This window comes from Labeo rohita, chromosome 13 (assembly GCF_022985175.1).
Source record: "Labeo rohita strain BAU-BD-2019 chromosome 13, IGBB_LRoh.1.0, whole genome shotgun sequence".
In the NCBI taxonomy this organism is placed as follows: domain Eukaryota; kingdom Metazoa; phylum Chordata; class Actinopteri; order Cypriniformes; family Cyprinidae; genus Labeo; species Labeo rohita.
This window is the reverse complement of record NC_066881.1, coordinates 34,453,404-34,477,842: the sequence shown is the minus strand read 5'-3', so window position 1 is coordinate 34,477,842 and position 24,439 is coordinate 34,453,404. Positions and strand designations below refer to the sequence as shown.

At 33.3% G+C, this 24,439-nt stretch overlaps 2 protein-coding genes across 2 annotated transcripts; both read left to right on the top strand.

Moving 5' to 3' along the window:
• The first annotated feature begins 641 nt into the window (after window positions 1-641).
• Window positions 642-11,997, top strand: eif2ak2 (eukaryotic translation initiation factor 2-alpha kinase 2). The gene is made up of 19 exons (XM_051125740.1): window positions 642-1,050; window positions 1,181-1,310; window positions 4,149-4,294; window positions 4,463-4,598; window positions 4,680-4,723; window positions 5,282-5,440; window positions 5,515-5,647; window positions 5,739-5,779; window positions 5,894-6,008; window positions 6,194-6,222; window positions 6,330-6,381; window positions 7,094-7,170; window positions 7,270-7,389; window positions 7,549-7,674; window positions 7,772-7,976; window positions 10,061-10,204; window positions 10,432-10,533; window positions 11,196-11,258; window positions 11,370-11,997. Exons 1-19 carry the CDS (start codon window positions 938-940, stop codon window positions 11,493-11,495), a joined length of 2,061 nt encoding a protein of 686 aa, XP_050981697.1. The 5' UTR covers window positions 642-937; the 3' UTR covers window positions 11,496-11,997.
• A 2,196-nt stretch (window positions 11,998-14,193) lies between these two features.
• On the top strand, window positions 14,194-20,257 carry LOC127174980 (eukaryotic translation initiation factor 2-alpha kinase 3-like). Its single transcript, XM_051125741.1, has 11 exons — window positions 14,194-14,852; window positions 14,964-15,008; window positions 15,146-15,265; window positions 15,588-15,710; window positions 15,790-15,945; window positions 16,168-16,227; window positions 18,469-18,652; window positions 18,736-18,873; window positions 18,978-19,079; window positions 19,926-19,988; window positions 20,068-20,257. The coding sequence occupies exons 1-11, from the start codon at window positions 14,392-14,394 to the stop codon at window positions 20,191-20,193; spliced, it is 1,578 nt and encodes a 525-aa protein (XP_050981698.1). The 5' UTR covers window positions 14,194-14,391; the 3' UTR covers window positions 20,194-20,257.
• The last annotated feature ends 4,182 nt before the right edge of the window (window positions 20,258-24,439 follow it).

Genomic DNA, 24,439 nt, shown 5'->3' with positions numbered 1-24,439 from the left:
AGTCGCTGGGGCATATTTATAGTAATAGCCAAAAATACACTGTATGGGTCAAAATTATTGATTTTTCTTTTATGGCAAAAATCATTAGGAAATTAAGTAAAGATCATGTTCCATGAAGATATTTTGTAAAATTCCTACTGTAAATATATCAAAACGTAATTTTTGATTAGTCATATACATTGTTAAGAACATTATTTGAAGAACTTTAAAGGCAACTTTCTCCATATTTTGATTTTTTTGCAACCTCAGATTCCTGACATTTAAATAGTTGTATCTCTGCCAAATATTGTCCAATCCTAACAAACATACATCAATGGAAAGGTTATTTATTCAGCTTTCATATGATGTATAAATCTTAATTTTGAAAAAATGACCCTTATGACTGGTTTTGTGATCCATGGTCACATATTTTTAAGCATTTGGTTAAATTAATGGTGTTTTTTAATTTATCTTCAGCTGTTACTTGCCAAATTTCATATTTACAGAAACATAATGGAAAAAAAACGTAGGCAAAAGTCATATTTATATTATTATACCTGGTATATTATTTTTTTAAATCTAAGTAATTAAAAATAAATTTATATGAATGTTCTAGAAGGGCTTTTTTTAAAACTGGGTGTGGCCTATCAACACGCTTTACCTTTGATTGGTCAATCCAATGTTTGGCGATGACGTTGAATTCCGGAAATCGAAACTTATCGATCCAAACGACACGAAGAAATGAAAGTGTATTTGTGTCTTTGATCGATGTCAGTGTGCAGTGACACCGTTAGTACCGTGTTAACTTGCTTTAAAAACACAGTAATGAGTGTTTTTGTGGTCGTCCGTTGAAGATATGACGTTCTGCGTGGCGTTCACGTGCTGATCAACGTAACTTAAACACTCGGTGAACTTCTGTCACTGTCTGCTATTTTAGTTCTGTTTTTTTACCTGTGCCATGGAGTCTCTATCAGGTAATTTTATTTCTCAGCTAAATGAGTACCAGCAGAAGACACAGTGCACCGTGGAGTATGAGGAGGGATCCACAGATGGACCGAGTCACAACAAAACGTGAGGAATTATCATTAATTGCATGTGCCGTAGAAATGAGTCAAGTCTGCTGACGTCTGTTTGTGCAAATGATAAATTACTAGTAAAACCTTTGTTGTTGATTTGTTTTTAATCAAATCTGTGTTATTAGGTTCACTATGAGGGCTATTGTTAATGGACAGCGGTATCCTGATGGCACAGGGAAAACAAAGAAGGAGGCGAAGCAAAATGCTGCCAAAAACGTTCTGAATGGGTTAAAAAGCACTAAAAACATTGAAGTTGTAAGTACAATCTGTTATATATATTTTAAAAAATACTGTGTGTGTACACTATAAGTCAAAAGTTTTTGAACATTTAAATTTTTTTTTAAATAAGTCATTTCTGCTCACCAAGCCTGCATTTATTTTTTCCAAAATATAGCAAAAATAGAAAATTATGAAATATTTTTACTGGTTAAAATAACCGTTTTCTGTTTGAACATATTTTAAAATGTAATTTATTTCTGTGATCAAAGCTGAACTTTCAGCATCATTACTCCAGTCACATGATCCTTCTAATATTCTGATTTGCTGCTCAAAAAAAAAAAAAAAAAAACATTATTTTTAATATTTAAAACATTTGAGTACTTTTTTTTCCTTTTAGAAAAAAAAATGATAGAGACATGTATGTTATAAAAGATTTTAATTTCAGATATATACACGTATATTTAATTTATTATATATTTTCTCCATATGAAATGCATATACAGTGGGTACGGAAAGTATTCAGACCCCCTTAAATTTTTCACTCTTTGTTATATTGCAGCCATTTGCTAAAATCATTTAAGTTAATTTTTTTTCCTCGATGTACACACAGCACCCCATATTGACAGAAAAACTGAAATATCACATGGTCCTAAGCATTCAGACCCTTTGCTCAGTATTTAGTAGAAGCACCCTTTTGATCTAATACAGCCATGAGTCTTTTTGGGAAAGATGCAACAAGTTTTTCACACCTGGATTTGGGGATCCTCTGCCATTCCTCCTTGCAGATCCTCTCCAGTTCTGTCAGGTTGGATGGTAAACGTTGGTGGACAGCCATTTTTAGGTCTCTCCAGAGATGCTCAATTGGGTTTAAGTCAGGGCTCTGGCTGGGCCATTCAAGAACAGTCAGAACAGAACAGTCACCCCCACAGCATGATGCTGCCAACACCATGCTTCACTGTTTGGACTGTATTGGACAGGTGATGAGCAGTGCCTGGTTTTCTCCACACATACCGCTTAGAATTAAGGCCAGAAAGTTCTATCTTGGTCTCTTTAGACCAGAGAATCTTATTTCTCACCACCTTGGAGTCCTTCAGGTGTTTTTTAGCAAACTCCATGCAGGCTTTCATGTGTCTTGCACTGAGGAGAGGCTTCCGTCGGGACACTCTGCCATAAAGCCCCGACTGGTGGAGGGCTGCAGTGATGGTTGACTTTCTACAACTTTCTCCCATCTCCGACTGCATCTCTGGAGCTCAGCCACAGTGATCTTTGGGTTCTTCTTTACCTCTCTCACCAAGGCTCTTCTCCCCCGATAGCTCAGTTTGGCCGGACGGCCAGCTCTAGGAAGGGTTCTGGTCGTCCCAAACGTCTTCCATTTAAGGATTATGGAGGCCACTGTGCTCTTAGGAACCTTAAGTGCAGCAGAAATTTTTTTGTAACCTTGGCCAGATCTGTGCCTTCCCACAGTTCTGTCTCTGAGCTCTTCAGGCAGTTCCTTTGACCTCATGATTCTCATTTGCTCTGACATGCACTGTGAGCTGTAAGGTCTTATATAGACAGGTGTGTGGCTTTCCTAATCAAGTCCAATCAGTATAATCAAACACAGCTGGACTCAAATGAAGGTGCAGAACCATCTCAAGGATGATCAGAAGAAATGGACAGCACCTGAGTTAAATATATGAGTGTCACAGCAAAGGGTCTGAATACTTAGGACCATGTGATATTTCAGTTTTTCTTTTTAATAAATCTGCAAAAATGTCAACAATTCTGTGTTTTTCTGTCAATATGGGGTGCTGTGTGTACATTAATGAGGAAAAAAAAATGAACTTAAATGATTTTAGCGAATGGCTGCAATATAACAAAGAGTGAAAAATTTAAGGGGGTCTGAATACTTTCCGTACCCACTGTATAATATTAAATATTATTTTTAATGTTATATTTAATATTATACAAAAATATTATTTAAAAATACATATTACATTCAGACACATCCATAATGGGAAGTGTAAAGTATTTTAGATTTATTAGGAAGTTAATAGTTAATAGGAAACATTGATTTCTTGAGTCAGGACTACCCATACTATAGACTGGTGTGTTTTTGTGTTTTTTTTTATCAAATTGTAACGCCAAGAATTAATTTGAAACAAATTGTGAGGTAGCGAAAGATTCCCACGCCTATTATATATACATTATATAATGTTATGGTAATAATTTTGTTGCAAAACACACACACACACACACACACACACACACACATATATACACATATATACACATATATACATTGTCAGCTGCATATATACATATATATATATATATATATATATATAATGTAATATTTAATATTCTAAATCATAGAATCTGGAATATTTTTAATGAAAATATTTAAAATATTAATGAAAATTTTAAAAATATTAATTAAATATTTAAAATGTTAATTCATTTAATAATATGTTGAAAACCTGTAATTAGTTATTTTGAGATAAAAATACATATAATATTACATTTTATATTGTACACTACCATTTTTTTTTATTTTGTGATTTTTGCATTAGTTCTAACAAATAAAATACTTCTAAAAAATGTGTTAATCTAAGTGAATATTAATTTCAACATTTAATACATAATGAAATCAAATGTTGTATCTGTTAATATTATTTAATGGATTTGAGTGAATAATGTGAACTAACAATTAATAGTTTAATTAAAGTTAACGTTAATGAACAATAAATACTGTAACGACATTGCTCACTGTTAATTAATGAATTACTAAAGGGACCTTATTGTACAGTCTTACCAAATTTCATATTCATTTTATTATAATGCTGATGTTCTCAAATCTAGAACATTTGTTTATATATATGTCTTTGACTGCAGACAACATCATCTGTCCAAAACACTCCCAACAATATGACTGTATCTCAGACGAATTATGTTAGCTGGCTCAATGAATATTCACAGAAGAACAAGTTACCATTCAAGGCTCGTGAGTCCACTGTAATGGATCCAGGAAGCACCACTCAGTGAGTAGTTTCTTTAATTTGCACACATGCCTTCTGATTCACAGTGTCCTACTGAGAAAAGATAGAAAAATACAGTACTTTTTCAATGAATATTTGCATACACTGCAAAATAAATTCCAGACCGTAGCAGGAAATAAAATCAGTTTTTCTCTTTTATCTGTTTTGCAGATTGTGTACTTATGTCTGTAAGTATGTTAGCGGTGATAAAGTGTATCCCGAAGCTTATGGGAAAAATAAGAAGGATGCCAAAGAAGCAGCGGCAACCCGTGTTTATGAAGAAATAACCAAAACACAGAATGCAGAGGTAACACAGCATTTGTCTACTTAGACTGTCTGTCACTCTGTAATTTATGAGTTTTGTTTGAAATTTTATTTTACATTTAAGGTGAGCAGGAATAGAGAACAGAAGTCAGAGGTTGCATCTCTTAGGTAAGTGATAAATAACATGGCTGACAGTGATTGACTTGTGATTGCTTGTTTATCTTAAAAGTATTTTATACAGCACTGATTTAAAGGAACAATTCACCCGAATAGGAAAATTTGCTGAATATTTACTCACCCACAGCCAATCAGATTTAGAGAAATGTAGCGTTGCATCATTTGCTCAAAAATGGATCCTCTGCAGTGATTGGGTGCCGTCAGAGTGAGAGTCCAAACAGCTGATAAAAACATCACAATAATCCACAAGTAATCCACAACACTTCAGTCCATCAGTTAACATCTTGAGAAGCCAAAAGATTGTAAGAAACAAATCCACCATTAAGATTTTATCAGCTGTTTGGACTCTCATTCTGACGGCACCCATTCACTGCAGAGTATCCATTGGTGAGCAAGTGATGCAATGACACATTTCTCCAAATCTGATGAAGAAACTAACTAACTCATCTACATCTTGCATGTCCTGTTTGTTTAATAAGTTCTTTTACCACACTGTAAAATGTTCTGCACATGCTGAGCTGTTTATTTACATATGCATCTTTATTTAAGTGCTAGCCCAGACCGTGTCAGTTTGAGTTTTGCTGACGAATCTCGAAGCTCCACGCCTGACAGGAACTACATAGCACATCTCAATGACTACTGCCAGAAACATAAAAGAGTGCTTGATTTCAAATTATTTGAGAAACGAGGCCCTCCTCACAACCCTGAGTAAGTCTTGAACTGGCCGTTACTCTGCAGATGCGTTTGAGTTGAAAACGAAAAACTGAAATTTTCTTTTTCAGGTTTGTATATAAAGTTGTCATAAATGGGAAGGAGTACCCTGAAGGACAAGGGAAGAGCGCAAAAGAGGCGAAGCAAAACGCTGCTCATCACGCTTGGAGTGAAATTAATGAGCAATCTGGCTGGACCACACAGGCAGGACACTTCAGAAATACAGATGTGTTTATAAGTCTAAATGTTATTGATGTCATGTTTATTAATGTACATGCATGTTTTGAATTAACAGAGTTCTGGAGATGACAGCTCTTCACAAGCTCAAGAGACATTGTAAGTTTAAATGAACAAAATGACAATACATCTTATATAATTAATCATTTTATCATGCATGCTGAGCATAAGACATGGAGATACATTGTAGTTTATTGTTTATCTGTTTCATAGTAAATCTCAAGATGAACAGCAATCCTCAAAAAGCTCGTCTGAAACTCCCAGCTCAAGTTCTTTTATTGTCTTTAAAGACTCAAATGCAGTCAGTTCTCCTATGGCCATAAGTCTTGTAAGTTCAGTCTCCAGTATTGGTAGCATTTGCATTTTTTACTTTGAAATATTCACAGATTTCATAGGTTATTTCACAGGTTATATTAGAGGCTGTCCATTTCATAAAACATAAACATGTTTTAGCATATTATATATATATTTGAACTTTAATATATATATATATGAAATGAATCTGTTTTGCAGAGTCCACTGGATGTGAAGCCGAAAATAAAGTAAGCATTTACAGTTGGTACATTTTTAGATTTTACTTTTTCCTGTTTAAATAATAGCTTTTTAATCATTAATGACACAAAATAATATGCTGCATTTTTTCTTTTAGGTTAGCACCAAATTTTAATCTGTCACCAAATGGCCTTGTCTGGAGTAAAGAGGTATTCCCACATTATTTGCCAGTATTGGGGAAGGAAATTAGTACAAAATAGAAAATAAAGTAAAACAAAGTTATCTGTGAAATGAGTTACATTTTCTGTGACATATGAAATAATACAAAGAAAGTAAGAAGATATATACATATGTGAGGTTTGGGATTTGTATGTTTTTCTTTATAATGAGTATCCTCCATAAAGCAGTAGCTGCAAAATTAATGATACATGCAAAACAAAAATTGTAAAATGAGACCAGTGCAAAGGGTATGAAAGCTTATTTCACTACGTAAGAAAAAAAATCATGGTAAATCATTTGGTAAATCAAAATTATGACAAGTCCAAATTTTGAAATAAAAACTCATATTAGATTTAAAAAATCATGTTTGTAGGTTTTTGCGTTTTTTTTCTGTCATATGCCATAGTTTTACCCTTTGGCATAATTTAGATACCTTTTATCTCATAATTATGCCTTTTTATGCTATAATTGTATCCTTTTAATATAATAATATGGACTTTTTAAATCATAATTTCAACATTTAGCTCATAATTATGACTTTTTATCTTGTTATTTTTTCTTATCTGGTAGAAATTGGCTTCCTAAAATCAAATTCAAAGTTGTATTAAAAATATAAATAGGATGTTTTTATAAAACCAGTTCCAATGTTCTCTTTTAATTTCCTTTTTTTCTAATGTTTTCTTCTTCTGATACTTTCCACAGGTTGGTACTAACATGAATGTGCAAAACCCAGCAAAGCCACCTGGAGGTCAAACTTCAAACCAACCTACAAAGTCAAGGTAAATCATAACCTGTTTACGTTGTGTCGATCAGCATAGCTTTCAAAAAGCTTTTTTTCCTTGAGAAATCCATTGTTTTAAAGCTGTTCATCTTTGTAGGTTTTTAGAAGACTTTGACTCAGTAAATCCGATCGGCAAAGGTGGCTTCGGCCGTGTTTTCAAGGCTAGACGAATACTTGAGAACACATATTATGCTGTGAAGATAGTGAAGAGTACAAAGTAAGTCAGTTAAGCTCCTTTATTTATAAGTCTTTTGATAGTTGCAAAAACTTGATGTGCTGTCCTATAGGTTACATCAACCTAATACCTGCAATTTTAGACATCAGTAAACATCAGTATACCTAATATAATGTCATTATATTTGCTGTATTTCCCTAGAAAAGCTCGTCGTGAGGTTGGTGCTTTGGCTAAGTTTAATAACGTCAACATCGTCCGCTACTACTCGTGCTGGGTCGAGGACACGGCATACAGACACGATTCTTCAGAGAGCTACAGTTTCTCAGAGTAATTCACCAAAAACAAGTCATTCTGAAACGAACTGCAGTCTCTGCCTTCAACCAGCTGTTATATTTGTACTTGTCTCTCTGTCTGTTGGCTTTAGTTCTGGCAGTGACCCGACAACAAAGTTCCTCTACATTCAGATGGAGTTTTGTGAGGGAGACACGCTTTGGGCCTGGATTGATAAAAGAAACTCTTCGGATGCTCAGTACCCAGAGAGGAGGACGGACGCAGCACAAATCAACAGGCAGGTGCTGAAGGCTGTGGAGTACATTCACTCCAAGGGTTTGATCCACAGAGACCTGAAGGTGGGCAGCTCTCTAAAATTTGTATTTGAATTAAATTGGCCACACCTGGTCATTTGTATTTTTTAATATGCCTATATAAGCATAATACGTTTTTCAATTTAAGTTATTTGAGTACTTCAAGTAAAAAAGTTAAGCTAAAGTCTGAGTTAAAATTAAAGTACACACACACAGGTTTGTTGTTGTGAATTGTGGGGACATTCCGTATGGCGTAATGGTTTTTATACTGTAAAAAACGTATTTTCTATCGCCGTACACCAACCCTAAACCTAAATCTAGCCCTTACAGGAAACTTTGCACATTTTTACTTTTACCGAAAAACTCATTCTGTATGATTTATAGGCCTTTTGAAAAATGGGGACATGGGGCAATGTCCTCATAAGTCACCCTCTCCTTGTAATACCTATGTCATACCCATGTCATTATACAAATTTGTGTCCTGATATGTCACAAACAAACACACACGCAGTGCTGCCTAAAAGTTTGTGAACCCTTTAGAATTTTCTATATTTTTGCATAAATATGACCAAAAAGTTAATCAGATTTTAGTCCTGAAAGTTGACCAAGAGAACCCTGTCAAACAAATGAGGTTAAAATATATAGTTTGTATTTATTGAGAGAAATGGTCCAGTGTTAAATATTTGTTGAGTTGCAAAATATGTGAGTCTCTAGGATTAGCAGTTAATTTTAAGGTGAAATTAGACTCTATTTGTTCAAATGTGTTATCAATCAAGAGGATGATTATCAGGTGCCAGTGTATCCCCTGTTTTAATTAAAGAACAGGTATTTATGAAAATCTGTTCATGTTTGTGGAAGTGAATCATGGCATGATCCTCAGAAAAAGAGTTGTTGTTGCTTATCTGACTAGAAACGGTTACAGAAGCATCTCTAAAGAGTTTTGACTCCACAAATCCTCTGATTGTCAGATTGTTTACAAATGGAGGTAAATTCAAGACCACTCTTACCCTCCCTAGGAGTGGGCGACCAACTAAGATCACTCCAAAGCAAGACTTGTAATAGTCTGCAAGGTTGCAAAGGGCCTCAGAGTAACTTTTAAGCACATAAAGGCCTTTCTCACATTGGTTAATATTAACGTTCATGAGTCCATCATCAGGAGAACATTGAACAACCATGTTATGAATGGCAAAGTTGCAAGGAGCAAGCCACAACTCTTCAGTTTGCTAAAGATCATGTGAACAAGTCAGAGGGCTATTGGAGAAATGTTTTGTGGACGGATGAGACCAAAATAAAACCTTTTGGGTTTAAATGAGAAGTGTTATGTTTGGAAAAAGAAAAGCACTTCATTCCAGCATAAGAAGAACCTTATCCCATCTGTGAAACGTGGTGGTAGTATCATGGTTTGGGCCTGTTTTGCGGCATCTGGGCCATCATTGATGGAACAATAAATTCTGAATTATACCAGCAAATTCTAAAGGAGATGTCAGAACATCTGTCAGAAAACTGAATTTTAGAAGAAAGTGGGTCATGCATCGAGACAACGACCACAAGCACACAAGTCGTTCTAACAAAAAATGGTTAAAGAACAAGGGTAATGATTTGGAATGCCTAAGGTCAAATCCAGACCTTAATCCATTTGAAATGTTGTGGAAGGACCTGAAGCAAGCAGTTCATAGGAGGAAACCCACCAATATCACAGGGTTCAAAGTGTTTCTGTACTGAAGAATGGGCGAAAATACAGAAAGATACTGAAAGCAAAGATTCACATACTTTTGCAACTCACAAATATTTAACACTGGATCTCAGTAAATAAATGACAAAGTATATTTTTGGTCTCATTTGTTTGATTGAGTTCTCTTTGTCAACTTTCAGGAAAATTTGATGATGTTTTGTGTTATATTTATTCAAAAATGTAGAAAAAGGGTTCACAAACTTTCAAGCAGCACTGTATGTATATGCATGTATTTTATATATATAATTTTTTTTTTTTAAGTATTGAAAATGTTTTTATTTCAGTTTTCGTTCACGATAATAACCCTGAATTGAAAAGGAATTCCTGATTTCTTATTTCCACTAGAGTCCTGGTTTGCATACTGTTCTGACTGCTCTTTTCTGTTTCTTTGTTTCAGCCTTTAAACATAATGTTCAGCGGTGAGGGAAAAGTAAAAGTCGGAGACTTTGGCCTCGTGACCGCAGCAGAAAATGATAATGATGAGCAACTGCTGGAACGGACTAAAAGGACAGGAACTCGTATTTACATGAGCCCGGAGCAGGTAAGTCAGGAGGTGTACTTTAAAATCAACATGAAATGCTGTTCACAACCCGTTTGACCTAACTGTAATTTTTTGCATATTTCATTTAAATTGGAATGCTCATGCACAATAAGTTTGTAAGGAATGTGCATTTACAAAGTAAATAAGAAGACTGAGATTGTAATATATAAGTGTGGTTTATATGAGTGTAATGCTGAAGATTTCATTGTTCTAAACTAATTATTTAGGCGAATCAAACATCCTATGACAGAAAGGTGGATATATACGCTCTGGGCCTCATTTATTTTGAACTCATCTGGAATCTTATCACAGTGCATGAAAGGAAAAAGGTTTGATTCATCTTTTTTTTAGTCCTTTATATAATAATACAATCTATGTATTGATTAATTTACTATGTATTCAGGTTTAATTTGCTATTATTTAGTGTCTGATGTGTTACACTGCAAAGAATGATTTTCTTAGTATTTATATTGTTTTCTAGTACAAACATCTAAACATTCTTAAGTCAATGTACATTTACTTGAGAACCAAAACTTATATTAAATTTTATTTTCCAAACAATTATCAATTAAATATTGTAATATTAAAATGGAATTATATGTGATATTAAAATTAAGTGATTTTAAAATAGGAACAAATGTCTGCCAGGTGTTTTTTTTTAATATATATTTTTTAATAATAATTGTTAATAATATATATATATATATATATATATATATATATATATATATATATATATATATATATATATATATATATATATATATATATAATTTTTTTTTTTTAACAAAAACAAGATTTTTATACAATTACATTTTCATGCAACAATTAATATCACTTTTTATCTTAAGTTATTTTCCTTCTCTAGTAAATGTATCTGCGTTTTTTAGAATGTTTAGATATTTGTACTAGAAAACAAGACAAAAATACTGAGTATGAACTTTTTTTTTTTTTTTGCCATGTGTAAATAAAGTTGTTGTTTTTTTTTTAGATTTGGGATGAAATAAGAAGTAGGCATTTTCCACCACAGTTCTCCAAGAAATTTAAATTTGAGGTGAGTGTAATTTAATGATTGAAGATGTTGAAATTGATGATGCTTTTTACTTTAGTGCAAAGGCTACCATATACTGATATGCTGTCTAATTTTTCACGGCTGCTGAAATAGCACAAACTCATAGAGCAAATGTTGAGTCCCAGACCTGAAGAGAGACCAGACGCCTCAGAGCTGATCAGAGAGCTGGACCGATATACTAACATCCTGAATGCAGATAAAGACAACAGGACGATTTAATGAGGGCTTATCTCTTATATGCCTTTATAATAATACCAGTTGTTTATACTTTAACATTTCAGGTGAAGCATTTAGCATTTCTATAGAGCAACTTACAAAAAGGTTCACATGGCAAGTGTGCAATTCGAAAAAGAACTACGAGGGGCAAGTTGGTGTAAGAAAATGAACATTTTGTCATCCTTTACTCATCCTTATGCTGTACTTCTGTGGAAAATGTGTAGCAGAATGTCTGCTATGTTCTGTAGAACAAAAGTGCAAAAGTCAGTGTATCTTGTGTCTAACACTTCTCGCTGATCATGCTGTTGTATTACTGTAATTCAGTCTGTATGTTTACATGAATTATCATGTCAAGAATCAATTGTTGACACATTGTTGATTCACAATTTTCTATTTACATGAACTTCCTTTGGAACAGAAGGTGAATCCATTACCTGATTTTATTGCATACCTGTCTGTATTGCATAATATTCTGTAACAATAAATCATGGGGCTTTTAAACTTCCATATCCATATTTTTCTCTTTTTTGCTGTTTGTAAAGGTTTTCTTGTTTACTCACATCTGATTTTATATTATTGGCATGTGCTTGTGAAAATATATATTAAGAAAATCTGTAAATAAGAATCCTGTTGAAATACTCCCGCTCATTCACACGACTAAAAAAATGATCAGTGTATTCCAGAACATAAAAATAGTTAAAATGGTCATTTTTATAATATTAAAAGTTCACCGTGTGAAAACTCGGACAAAAAAGTGTTTTCATATTAAGTAGGCTACACTGAAGGGAATAAATGGGTGTAGAAACAAAGAAAATGCTAGTGAATTTCCCTATTACAAACAAATGGCAAATAACTATATTTTTTTTCTGTTTACAACTTTTTTTTAGTGTAGTAAAATTAAGTGATGTCAACGTTTTATTAATCCAGAACAGTGTTGGGTGTAAATAATTACTTAGTAACTAATTACTGTATTACTTTTCCCTTGAAAAAATAAAGTAAGGGATTACTCTTATTACTCTTTTTTTCTGTAATTTAATTGCAGTTATTTCTTATGTAATTGAACTTAATACTGAGTATAGACTATAGAACGTTTATACACTGTAAAATCGAATTAGTTGGGCTTACTTTAAAAAAGCATGCAAATCGATTGCCTTAAAAAAACTAATGTGAAATAGGAATAGTATGTTGTATTGACAAATGCTTTGTTAGTATAGTTTACTTACACGAGAGTTCTAGTAACTAAAAAAGAACTGTAGGGGGTACTTAATCATTTACTTTAGGCTTATGCTTGACTTAGTATAGCTACTCACTGACTCCCAGAGTGCATTGCAGCATGAATAAATCATGCAATTGCTTTGTTTTACTGTTGTCGTTTTTATTTACTAATTTTATTTACTGACTTGTCAGTAGTAGCACAACCAAAAAAGAAAATAAAATAATATAATGGTTATTGTCACAATTAATAAAAATAAGCTAAATTAAATTGTCACCATTGTTGTGATTCACGTGCTGAATGTTGAAGTCTGTGACTTGAGCACATTACCGCAAATATTAAAGGATTGTCTCAACCCAATAAAGTTTTTCAAGGTGTTTATGAAGAACAATGAAATTGTAAAAGATCATTAATAAATGCAAAAAAAATACATTAGCTAAAGAAATAAAAGATTTAGCTAATTAGAATATCAAAATTAGAAGGTTACCTTCTAATAGCAACCTACTTATTACTTTTCTTCCCTTGAAATCCAAAAGACTTCATGTTGCATTGCTGCATCAATAGAAGAAAATTATAATGAGAAAACCAGAGCTCCAAGTGCCCAGCCAAAGGGAACATTAATCACTATAATGGTAAGTTAAAAAAAAAAATGACTTCAATTTATGAAGTCATCTTATGTGATGTTCTCTCAAATATATAGTTGTATTGAAACAACTTTCAAAATGAGTGAATGTAACTAGTGAAAAATAACTGCAGATTAACAACTTTGCAAATTAGCAACATATTAGTGCACTGCTGCCTCTCACTGGTTTATTAATGTCATTGGTTCCTTTGTGGCTACTTGAATATTTTAAGTAAACATCACTCAAAGCAGTAAGTAAATTGTTCGCTTGAAAGTAGCTGTAACTTAATAAAACCTAGTAAGTATAGCAACTAAGTAAAGATAACTAATTGTATCTAAGTAAGGTAAACTACTGGATTTTACAGTGTGGATTTAACATCAACCTTAAAATGCATGCTTTTTATGTAACCTTTTCACTTTAAATACTTTTGAGAGTTAATAAGAATATTAGTAACACTCTAGTGTCCAATTCTCACTATTAACTAGTTGGTTATTAGCATGATATTGGCTGTTTATTATTGCTTAAGAAGCACATATTAATGTCTTATTATGCAAGACGTTGTTCTAAATCCTTAATCCAATTCTTAAACTTGACTACTTCACTAGTATTATTAATAAGCAGTAATTAGGAGTATATTGAGGCAAAAATCATAGTCAGTGAGAATTTGGACCCTATTCTAAAGTGTGTCCAGAATAATTTATGTAGTTATGTATTATTTGTTTGAAAGAATTGAAAGAACGTTCCATGTCTATCCTTGTATCATCAATTTGTGTACTACAATGTATTTTTCCTTTTTTCTGTAATGATGTCTTGTGTACTGTATCTGATAACACAGCCTACGTAACATGATGGTGACGATTCGAAACCTAGAGCTGTGCGGATGTGGAAGCTGCAGCTACAGCTGAGGAAAGCGAGAATGAATCGAAACAGAAAGCTAAGGAAGGCTGCTTTAAATACCGACGCGGAGCTCTGACACTTTTGGTCTCTAGACCGACCAGAGAGGTAGAAGACAACAAACTGACAGCATCTGAACTCTATTAAAAACCTTTCGGACAGAGGCGAAATGTCGGCCGACACTGAAGTGGAGACGAAGATCTGTAACTTCTTGAGACGAAATGGCAAAAGCAAAGCTTTCGTGATTTCTAAACAATGCGGACTAGATAAACGCATCGTCAACAAACATCTGTACAGCTTAGAGAAATCAAATCAGCTGTTCAAATGTACAGAACAGCCTCCTATTTGGGATCTTGTGGAAAATATGAATAAGCTCAAACTGACACCCGAACCAAAGCAAAAGTCTCAGACGACAACAGAAACAAGCGGGGAGAAAGATGTGGAAAAATTGCTGACGAGGTCAGGAGGTTTAAAAGCCTATGAGATCGCCAAAAATCTGGGACAGTCAAGACAAAGCATTAACAAACAGCTGTACAGTATGGAGGAGAAGGGGAAAGTAAAGAAATGCAGCCAAAGCAAGTTGTGGAGACTTAACGATGAGTGGAGCGATGAGAGTTTTAGCCAAGAGAGGTTTGTGTTTTGTATTTTATTATATATAATATTTATTATTTATAATAACTATTTGCATTTAGTGTGCCAGTATTTTGGAGAATAATTTAAAAATCATTTTTTATTGATTAGCTCCAGCTCCTGTCCCAGTGATCATGGACTGGACTCAGTTCCAGGGTAAGCATACTGGACCTGACAGTTTTGTGTCTCTTTAGTTAATTCAGATATAATAAAGAGAAATGTTTTAAATGAATGTTTTGTTTGTAGGATAATGCATAATTCATTTATTGCATGTTGATATTTATCCTGTACAGGTTGTCTAATAGTTTTGATGTGATCGCAAAGCTTGGTGAAGGCGGCTTTGGCTGGGTTTATAAAGTAAAACATAAAATTGATGAGAAGATCTACGCTGTAAAGAGGGTCATCTTAACCAGGTAAGGTTATGCATGCGTTTATATGTCATAAGGTCATATCTAATTTTAAAAAGAAACAGAATAATGTAATTAAGTGATAATTCATTTTCATTTATTCATTCATTATTTTATTTTAATTTTTTTAAATTATTCATTTATTTCTGTATATTTAATTTATTTTTTTAAATTATTATTATTATTATTATTATTATTATTATTATTATTATTATTATTATTTATTTTAATTTAATTTTTTTTTTTTTTGCATTCATACAAGTATTTACTCGTTTATTCATTCATTATTTTTTTTTTATTATTTTATTCATTCACTGATTTAAAACAGTGACGCTGATTCTGAGGTGAAGACACTGGCCCGACTAGATCACCCAAACATAGTGCGTTACATTACCTGCTGGTCAGGTTCTGATGATTGGGTGTCAAACCAAGAAAGAAACCATGCGTCCAAGTAAGCAAGTCTCCAGTACTTTTGATAAAATATTCACTGATTCTCAAAAGTGACATTTAGCTATGTGTTTTATGTTCAGAAAATCAGATTCTTCATCAGATGTAGTGACCTTTGAGAGATCCGGCTGTGTAGAGAAGGACAACAATGATGGTGATGATGGTGGTGATGATGGTGATGATGATGATGATGATGATGATGATGATGATGACACATCAGGAATGGAAAGTCTGACAGAGTATGTCCAGCATTCTTCTTATGACAAACTTGTTTATTTTGCTCCCGTATTTGCTCTTTTTAGAGTAAACGAGTATTACAGTGTTTCATCTGGTCAGGGGTTTGATTCCTAGCAGATGCATCCACTGATAAAATGTAGCTCAAATGTACTTTAAGTTTCTTTGGATAAAAGTGTCTCCTAAATGCATGAATGTAAATGTCCTGTAACTGTGTCTGTTCTCAGATCTGCATCTGCTGCTGAACCCCCAGAAAACAACAGAATTGATGGTTTAGACTCAAATCAGTGAGTTTATTTGTTTGATTGAAATGTATGACATGACAACTGCATCAAAGGGCTTATATAATGAGGAATCAAATTTTCCTTGCTCTTTTGAAATATCAGACTTCAGTTTACTGTAACAGAACCAAAGGTCTTTAAAATTCTTGAAGTACTTGAATTTGACTTATAACGCCTGGAAAACCTTTGAAAATAGCAATATTCCTTAAGAGGTACTTGAAAAGTGCTTGATTTATTGAAAAACATGCATCTATGAAATAAGTGTTAAAATTGGGTCAATAAGCAAACACCTTTTCACACAAAATTCACAAAATTCTAAAAATATCATTTTCGCTTATTTCACTGAATGTCAGAAAACAATCGAGCTAAGTACGTAATAGTACTGACAGTGTCGTGTAAACATGGCTCAAGATGCGAAAAGAGGAACAGATGAACCAAATCAATTGAGTCATTTATGCTGGAACCCCTCCGATTGATTCAAACTTGTGACTTTTGATTCATTTCAAGCAATTCACTAGCAAAAACAGTTTAAAGTAAAAGAGCCATTTATTTTCAATTTCAACATCGCTTTAAACAATTTTTAAAAACCACGTACTGATGGGTGAAACGGAGCTTTTCAAAACTCAGAATAAGTTAATAAACATTAACTTCAGATACCAGTCAGATACCAGGCAGTTTCTTTCAAATAGAAACATTTTTGTTCATATAAAATAACTTGAAAAAAGTGTCAGGGCTTTGTCAAATAAATATATTTCATATTTTTGTACGGTAATGTGCCAGCGATCTCGTATGATTGGCATCAGATACATTTTAAATTAATAAACATTAACTTCAGAGACCAGTCAGATACCAGGCAGTTTCTTTCAAATAGAAACATTTTTTATTCATATAAAATAAATTGAAAAAAGTGTCCGGTTTTTGTTACATAAATATATTTAATATTTTTGTACGGTAACATCAGACTTGCCAGGGATCTCGTATGATTGGCGTCAGATACATTTTATATTAATAAACATTAACTTCAGATACCAGTCAGCAATCGCAGGCAGTTTCTTTGAAATAGAAGCATTTTTTGTTCATATAAAATAAATTGAAAAAAGTGTCAGGGCTTTGGTGTCAAATAAATATATTTCATATTTTTGTACGGTTACATCAGACGTGCCATCGATCTCGTGTGAATGGCGTCAGATACATTTTAAATTAAACAATTGGGTCGCAAAATGATTCATTCTTTTAACGTACTCCAATCGGATTGTGTATAGCGAATCATTTGTTTCAGATCTGAACGGGTTCATGAATCATTTTTTTTTATTAAAATCAAATGATTCACAATACGCAAAGTTCCGATCTAAATGATTCTGATCCATGCTCCGAGCACTGGATCTAAAATGATGATTCGCGAATCATTATTCAGATCGGGACTTCAGAGCGCGGATCCGAATCATTTAGATCGGAACTTTGCGTAGATCTTGTGTGGATCGCGAATCATTAGATTCATAGCAGGATTTCGGAGCGTTTTCGCAAATCTTTTTAAGATCTTAAACAGTAGAAAACATAAAACATAAGCATCAAAACATTAAGGCAGTGCAGTTATAAAAACAAAACAAAGAAAAAAGAATGTATATACAAATACAGATCCCTTAAGATAATTAACCATGTTTTTAGTATAGTTAAAGTGTGGTATACTTTGTAATACTTTAGTAGTAATACTTCGCATGTGCTTCACTTTATTTTTGCCATTTTTTATTAGCGTATTTTTATTTATCTATTTCTCTTTTTTAAGAATTTGAAATAGAAGACATAAGTGAGATCTCTGATTGAAATCCTTGAAAATCAAAAAAGTAGTGCTTGAAAAGGACTGGAATTTCATTTTAGCTAGAGTATCTGTACAAACTCTGCTGGACTTAAATTGGTCCATCTGTTGAAGCCAAACTATACTGCTCTCCATTTCCCTCTGACAAATAACAGTGTTAGAAAAGAGCTGAGGTTTATTCGGAAAAAAAAATATTGCACGCTGAATCTGAATTATGAATCTGACATAATGTGATGAAAGAGGCTGTTATTGAAGGGTGAAGCCATTTAAACAATATGAAACCAAATGGCAAACCTTGAGTAAATGCTGTCAGTCATTTCACATTCAAATAGATGATCATGATCATAGATGCAATTGCACAAAATGTCTATAATATGTCTATATATCAATATTGATCCACGATTCATGATTGTTTTTTCTCTCTTTTATATCAGAAGTAGGACTTGCTTATTTATTCAGATGGAGTTCTGCGAGGGAGGAACGCTGACCAATTGGATAAAGGCGAGAAATTTTATGGAAAAACAGAGAACCATAGTGGAAATCCATAAAATATTTTATGAAATTATCACTGGAGTGGAATACATCCATGCAAACGAGCTCATCCACAGAGACTTGAAGGTATTTCATTGTTGTCTCTGGGAGGCAACTAAACTTGTGTTTAAACAAATAAGCATTTTTCCCATGTGTACTTTTCCTTTTAGCCTGATAACATACTGTTCGGCGCTGATGGCAAAGTGAAGATCGGAGACTTTGGGCTGGTTGCGGCTCAGACTGATCAAAATGGTGACCCTATGGAGAGATCAAACAGAGGAACACCAACTTATATGAGTCCTGAACAGGTGATGCTTTTTTTTTTCTCTAAGAGAAATATTTACACCATAAGACGTGTTATTTTTTGCTAAATAAGTGAATGCATTTAAAAAAACATAATTGTTTTCCTTAGAAAAATAAGAAGCATTATGATGAAAAAACAGACATTTTTCCTCTTGGACTCGTGTGGTTTGAGATGATCTGGAAAATATCTACTCTTAGCGAAAGAATGAAGGTCAGTAGTATTTCATGACAGTTATCATTAGTGATAGTATGCACAGTTATTACCCATATCTGCAACAAACAAACAAACATATTTTAAAGTAATAGTTCACTTAAAACCAATGGATCCTCTGCAGTTAATGGGTGCCGTCAGAATGAGAGTCCAAACAGCTGCTGAAAACATCACAATAATCCACAGGTAATCCACACTACTTCAGTCCATCAGTTAACATCTTGAGAAGACAAAAGCTGCAGATTTGTAAGAAACGAATCCATCGAGACGTTTCTTCAAACCGTCACTTCAGGTCAAAATACGAGACTATGATCCATAATAACGCTTCCTCCAGTGAAAAAATGGTTTGGTCAGAATCAGGAGAGAAATCTGCACAGATCAAGTACCGTTTATAAGCCAAAACAGCTCTAAACATATTTATGTGGGTGAATTTTGATGTGAGAGACAACAGGAGATGGACTTTTTCACTGGAGGAGGTGTTATAATGGAATAACAACACTATGGAAATGGAAAAATATAATGGAAAAATAATCATTTTAGCTGGAAGCAACGGTTTGAAGTTAAAAATGTCTTAATGATGGATTTGGTGTAGCTTTTGTCTTCTTAAGATGTTAATTGATGGACTGGAGTGGTGTGGATTACTTGTGGATTATTGTGATGTTTTTATCTACTTATTGGGACTCATTCTGATGGCACCCATTCACTGAAGAGAATCCACTGGCGAGCAAGTGATGCAATGCTACATTTCTGCTACAATGCTACAAATCTGTTCTGAAGAATAAACAAACTGAAAAAAAGAGAACAATTTCTTTCATTTTTTTTATTTTTTTTTATGATGTTGCACAGCTATGGACAGATCTGAGAGATCGAAGGTTTCCAGAAGGGTTCAGTGACAGTTATCGAACTGAGGTAAGGATCTTGATTTTACCTTCAGATAAATATTGATTGAACCAAGTTTAGTCTATACCTTTATTATGCTTCTTTTTAGAGTAAATTCATCATGAAGATGCTGTCGTATTCACCAGAGCACAGGCCACATGCAAAAGACATCAAAGAAAAACTGGAGAAGTTTTTCTCTCTACATCAGAATCTGTTAAGCCAGAAAACAGTCTGAGATTTTTGTGTATAGAAACTGTCTCAGCAGTTTGGTTGGGTCCTTTAAAAAAAAAAAAAAAGAATTACCACAGAGTACGTATGACAGGCAACAACTTTTTCATTTTGATGATTTATACTTGATTTAATGAACTATTTCTTGTTCTTTTATTAAGGTGATATCAACTCCTAAAATGTTGAACATCTAGAGAGTGATTTTATAAAAAAAAAAAAATGTCTTCCAGTATATTTTAAATATTTCACAAGTTTCAAAAGTCTCATTTTTTCATCATAAAAATGCTTAAGCATTTGTGAGGTTACTTCTAGAAATCATTAACATGAATGTAGATTCACAACATTTCTGTAATGTTGACAGCATACATTTAAGATGCATTTACATCTTAGATGTAACTGCAACTAAAATATAATGTTTCTTGAAATGTGAAAACATTTTGTGCTGGCGGGGAAGATGACTTTCAGCCATCAGGCATTTTTCTTGACAAATATACTGTTTATTATAAAAGGCATGAAGGAAAATGTGTCATTAATATCAACATCATGTGTTCTAACTTTGGATAAAATATTAAACTCACATTTTGTGAGAAATTATGTTACTTTTCTTTCATATTGCAATGACAAAACGACCATAAGGTTATATTTGAATTGTATTTCAATGCTGTAAAATGTTACCATTTTGCCTTGTAAAATGAAACATTGACAGTTTATTAATAAAATATATATGAAAAAAAATCCAGGTGTTTGTTTATTTTGAATTTTTTTAGATAATTGTTTTCATTGCTAATCATTTTATATTTTTTCCCTGTGTTTTCAATTGGCTATTACTATTTATTTGTTTGTTTTAAATTCAAATATAAGTTTGCGTAATGACATCGTCCTCCAGGAAGTGACATCATTTTGGAGGGAAAATCAAGCAAATCTCAGTAAGTATTAACCATAAGTCTGATGAATTCTGTGATTTTGTTTTATGAGATGGGTTGTTTCTCTCCGAAACAGTCCACCATGACTAAAAATATCAAGATTATTGTTTTGTATTCTTATGTAAGTAATCACTGAGTCAGTGATTAATTTTAGTTATTTACATGCCGTTACTTACTCAAACTATTACACAAGCATATTAATTTGGACATGCAACCTGTACAGAAGCATATGCACAATCACGATCTATGCTTCGAAACCTTGTAAACAAATTTCATGTTTGTTTTGACATCGTTTTAAAATTATTTGTTTCATTCCCATTCCAAAACAGAGTAGGGTGTAATTGCTCATCTAGTTCGCTGTTACCGCTCTGATTTCTCTGTGACGGATTTGTCTTCACTTGCATTTCTCTTCCAGTCTGTCACTTTAGTGTTATTTTTTTGGTAAATTCGTAATTGCAAGACGTCAGCTCAGAAGTTTCAATAGCAACTGTTATGTGGCCAAAATGCCTTTTGGATTTGCCTTTGATTTTGAAAATATTTTGATTCATGCATATTTGTTAGCTATCCTAAATGCAAAACATTACCAGTACTTGTAGTACATACCACATTTAAATATATTTCAGTATTATTGGTGTGAACTTTTTAACAGTTTTGGATTTACGGTAGAAGAGAAAAATGTTTTGTGTGTTTAATATTACTGCAAGAAACTTTAAGATCCTCAGAAACAGAGTTGTTGTTGCCCATCCGACTAGAAAAGTTTACAGAACCATCTCTAAAGAGTTTAGACTCCACAAATCCTCAGATTGTTTACAAATGGAGGAAATTCAAGACCACTCTTACCCTCCCTAGGAGCGGTCGACCAACTAAGATCACTCCAAAGCAAGACTTGTAATAGTCTGCAAGGTTGCAAAAGACCTCACGGTAACTTTTAAGCACATAAAGGCCTTTCTCACATTGGTTAATATTAATGTCCATGAGTCCATCATCAGGAGAACACTGAACAACCATGTTATGAATGGCAAAGTTGCAAGGAGCAAGCCACAACTCTTCAGTTTGCTAAAGATCATGTGGACAAGTCAGAGGGCTATTGGAGAAATGTTTTGTGGACGAATGAGACCAAAATAAAATCTTAAATAAGAAGCGTTATGTTTGGAAAAAGAAAAGCACTTCATTCCAGCATAAGAAGAACCTTATCCCATCTGTGAAACATGGTGGTGGTATTATCATGGTTTGGGTCTGCTTTGCTGCATCTGGGCCAGAATGGATTGCCATCATTGATAAACTGACAATAAATTCTGAATTATACTAGCAAATTCTAAAGGAGATGTCAGAACATCTGTCAGAGAACTGAATCTTAGAGGAAAGTGGGTCATGCAGGAAGACAACGACCACAAGCACACTAGTCATTCTAACAAAAAGTGGTTAAAGAAGAACAAGGGTAATGATTTGGAATGCCTGGGTCAAATCAAGACCTCAATTCAAGAGTCATGTGCTTAATAGACATGACTGTGATTGGCTACAATGACAAGCGTTTCACGCTCCTCACTGAGCGCTCACAAATAAGCACAACGGGAGCGTTTGAAAGCCACGTGTGTCAGTGGAAAATGCTAGTGAATTTCACTATTACAAACAAACGGCAAATAACAGTATTTTCTTGTAAAACATACTATAACATTTTTTTCTTATTTACAACTTTGAAAGTATTTTTTTTTTACAGTGTAGTAAAGTTAAGTGATGTTAAAGTCCAGAACAGTGTTGGGTGTAACTAGTTACTACGTAATTACACTGCAAAAAATGCTTTTCTTACTTGGATTTTTTGTCTTGTTTCCAGCCAAAATATCTAAAAATTCTTAAATCAAGAAGGATTTTCTAGACAAGCAAAAATGATTGTTTTGTTTTCAGAAAAAAGACATCAAATTTAAGAGTTTTTGCTTTCTGAAAACAAGACAATCATTTTTGATTTTGATGTCTAGAAAATCCTTCTTGATTTTAGAATTTTTAGATATTTTGGTTGGAAACAAGACAAAAAATTGTAAGTAAGAAAAGCATTTTTTGCAGTGTAGTTACTGTATTTTCCCTTGAAAAAGTAAAGTAAGGGATTACTCTTATATTGTGTGAAATTTAATTGCAGTTATTAAACTGGTTTGAGAAAGCCAACTTAATGAAATACGACATGAACTTATAGTTATTATTTTTCTGAGACTAAAATGATCAACTCTAACTCCTCCTAGAACTTCAACTCTACAAACTCCAAACTCAGCCCAGATCTTCAGACTGATCTGACCGGGTGTGCTATATCTTTTCTAACTGATCAGACTTACGGTTTTCCTAAAATGACTATTAAAACTGGGAAAAATCCCATAGACTTACATTGACATCAAAACTCCCAGAATCCCTTGAGACTCAATTAAACTTCCCTTCTATGTACTATATTTCTAATCTATTCAAACTCATTTAATCAATCCATATCTGTCTATCTATCTATCACTAGCCAAGCCTAGCAACTAGAGTCATGCTAGTAGCTCACTAATGGACCCTTTTCACAAGCCTGTGATGATGCGTTTCAACGGTCATCATCATCATAAATCCTTTAAAGTTTTTTATATTTTGATTTTTAAAAATATGTATGTACATTTATAACACCATACTTTGTATTATATCACCTTTTCATCAAGTTACAAAAAAAACGAGTTAAGCTGCGTCTATGGGAGGCAGGGTAAATTTGACATTGTTCTCTCTTCTGACTGCCGATATTAGTCCCTCTCAATTTTTTTCCTTTGATTGAAAATCATGAAAACACTGTTGTGTAGTTTTTCTTTTGCTATTTGAGCAAATGGGAGTGCAAGAAATATATTTATGGTACTCTCCCATTCACTGCTCTCGGATTTTACTCAACTACACTGTAAAAAACAATTTGTTGAGTCAACTTAAAATAATTTGTAACCTGGCTGCCTTAAAATTTTAAATTCAGTCAACTCAAAAACATTTATTCAACTTGAAATGTTAAATTATACTAAGTGACAACTTAGATATTTGATTTGAATCAACTTAAAATTTTAAGGCAGCTGGGTTACTTACCCATCTGTTAAGTTTAGCAAACACAAATATCTAAGTTGTTACTTGGTACACAACATTTAGTTGACTAAACTTATTTTAGTTGACTGAACTTAAAATTTTAAACAGGGTAACAAATTATTGACTGAAACAAATTGTGTTTTTTATTTTTTACAGTGGATGACGACTTCCGCTATGAGAAACCCGGAAATGTGAGAAAGGTCCATCATGCTAGATACATGCTAACAACATGCTACTCATGTTAGGACCATGCTA

Excerpts from the sequence above, each read along its gene's own strand:
- eif2ak2 (XM_051125740.1), top strand. The coding sequence starts at position 938 with ATGGAGTCTCTATCAGGTAATTTTATTTCTCAGCTAAATGAGTACCAG. Across the intron at positions 4,724-5,281 it reads TCAGAGGTTGCATCTCTTAG|TGCTAGCCCAGACCGTGTCA; the intron begins GTAAGTGATAAA and ends TCTTTATTTAAG. Across the intron at positions 7,390-7,548 it reads AAGATAGTGAAGAGTACAAA|AAAAGCTCGTCGTGAGGTTG; the intron begins GTAAGTCAGTTA and ends GTATTTCCCTAG.
- LOC127174980 (XM_051125741.1), top strand. The coding sequence starts at position 14,392 with ATGTCGGCCGACACTGAAGTGGAGACGAAGATCTGTAACTTCTTGAGA. Across the intron at positions 15,009-15,145 it reads GGACTGGACTCAGTTCCAGG|GTTGTCTAATAGTTTTGATG; the intron begins GTAAGCATACTG and ends TATCCTGTACAG. Across the intron at positions 15,711-15,789 it reads GAAAGAAACCATGCGTCCAA|AAAATCAGATTCTTCATCAG; the intron begins GTAAGCAAGTCT and ends TTTTATGTTCAG.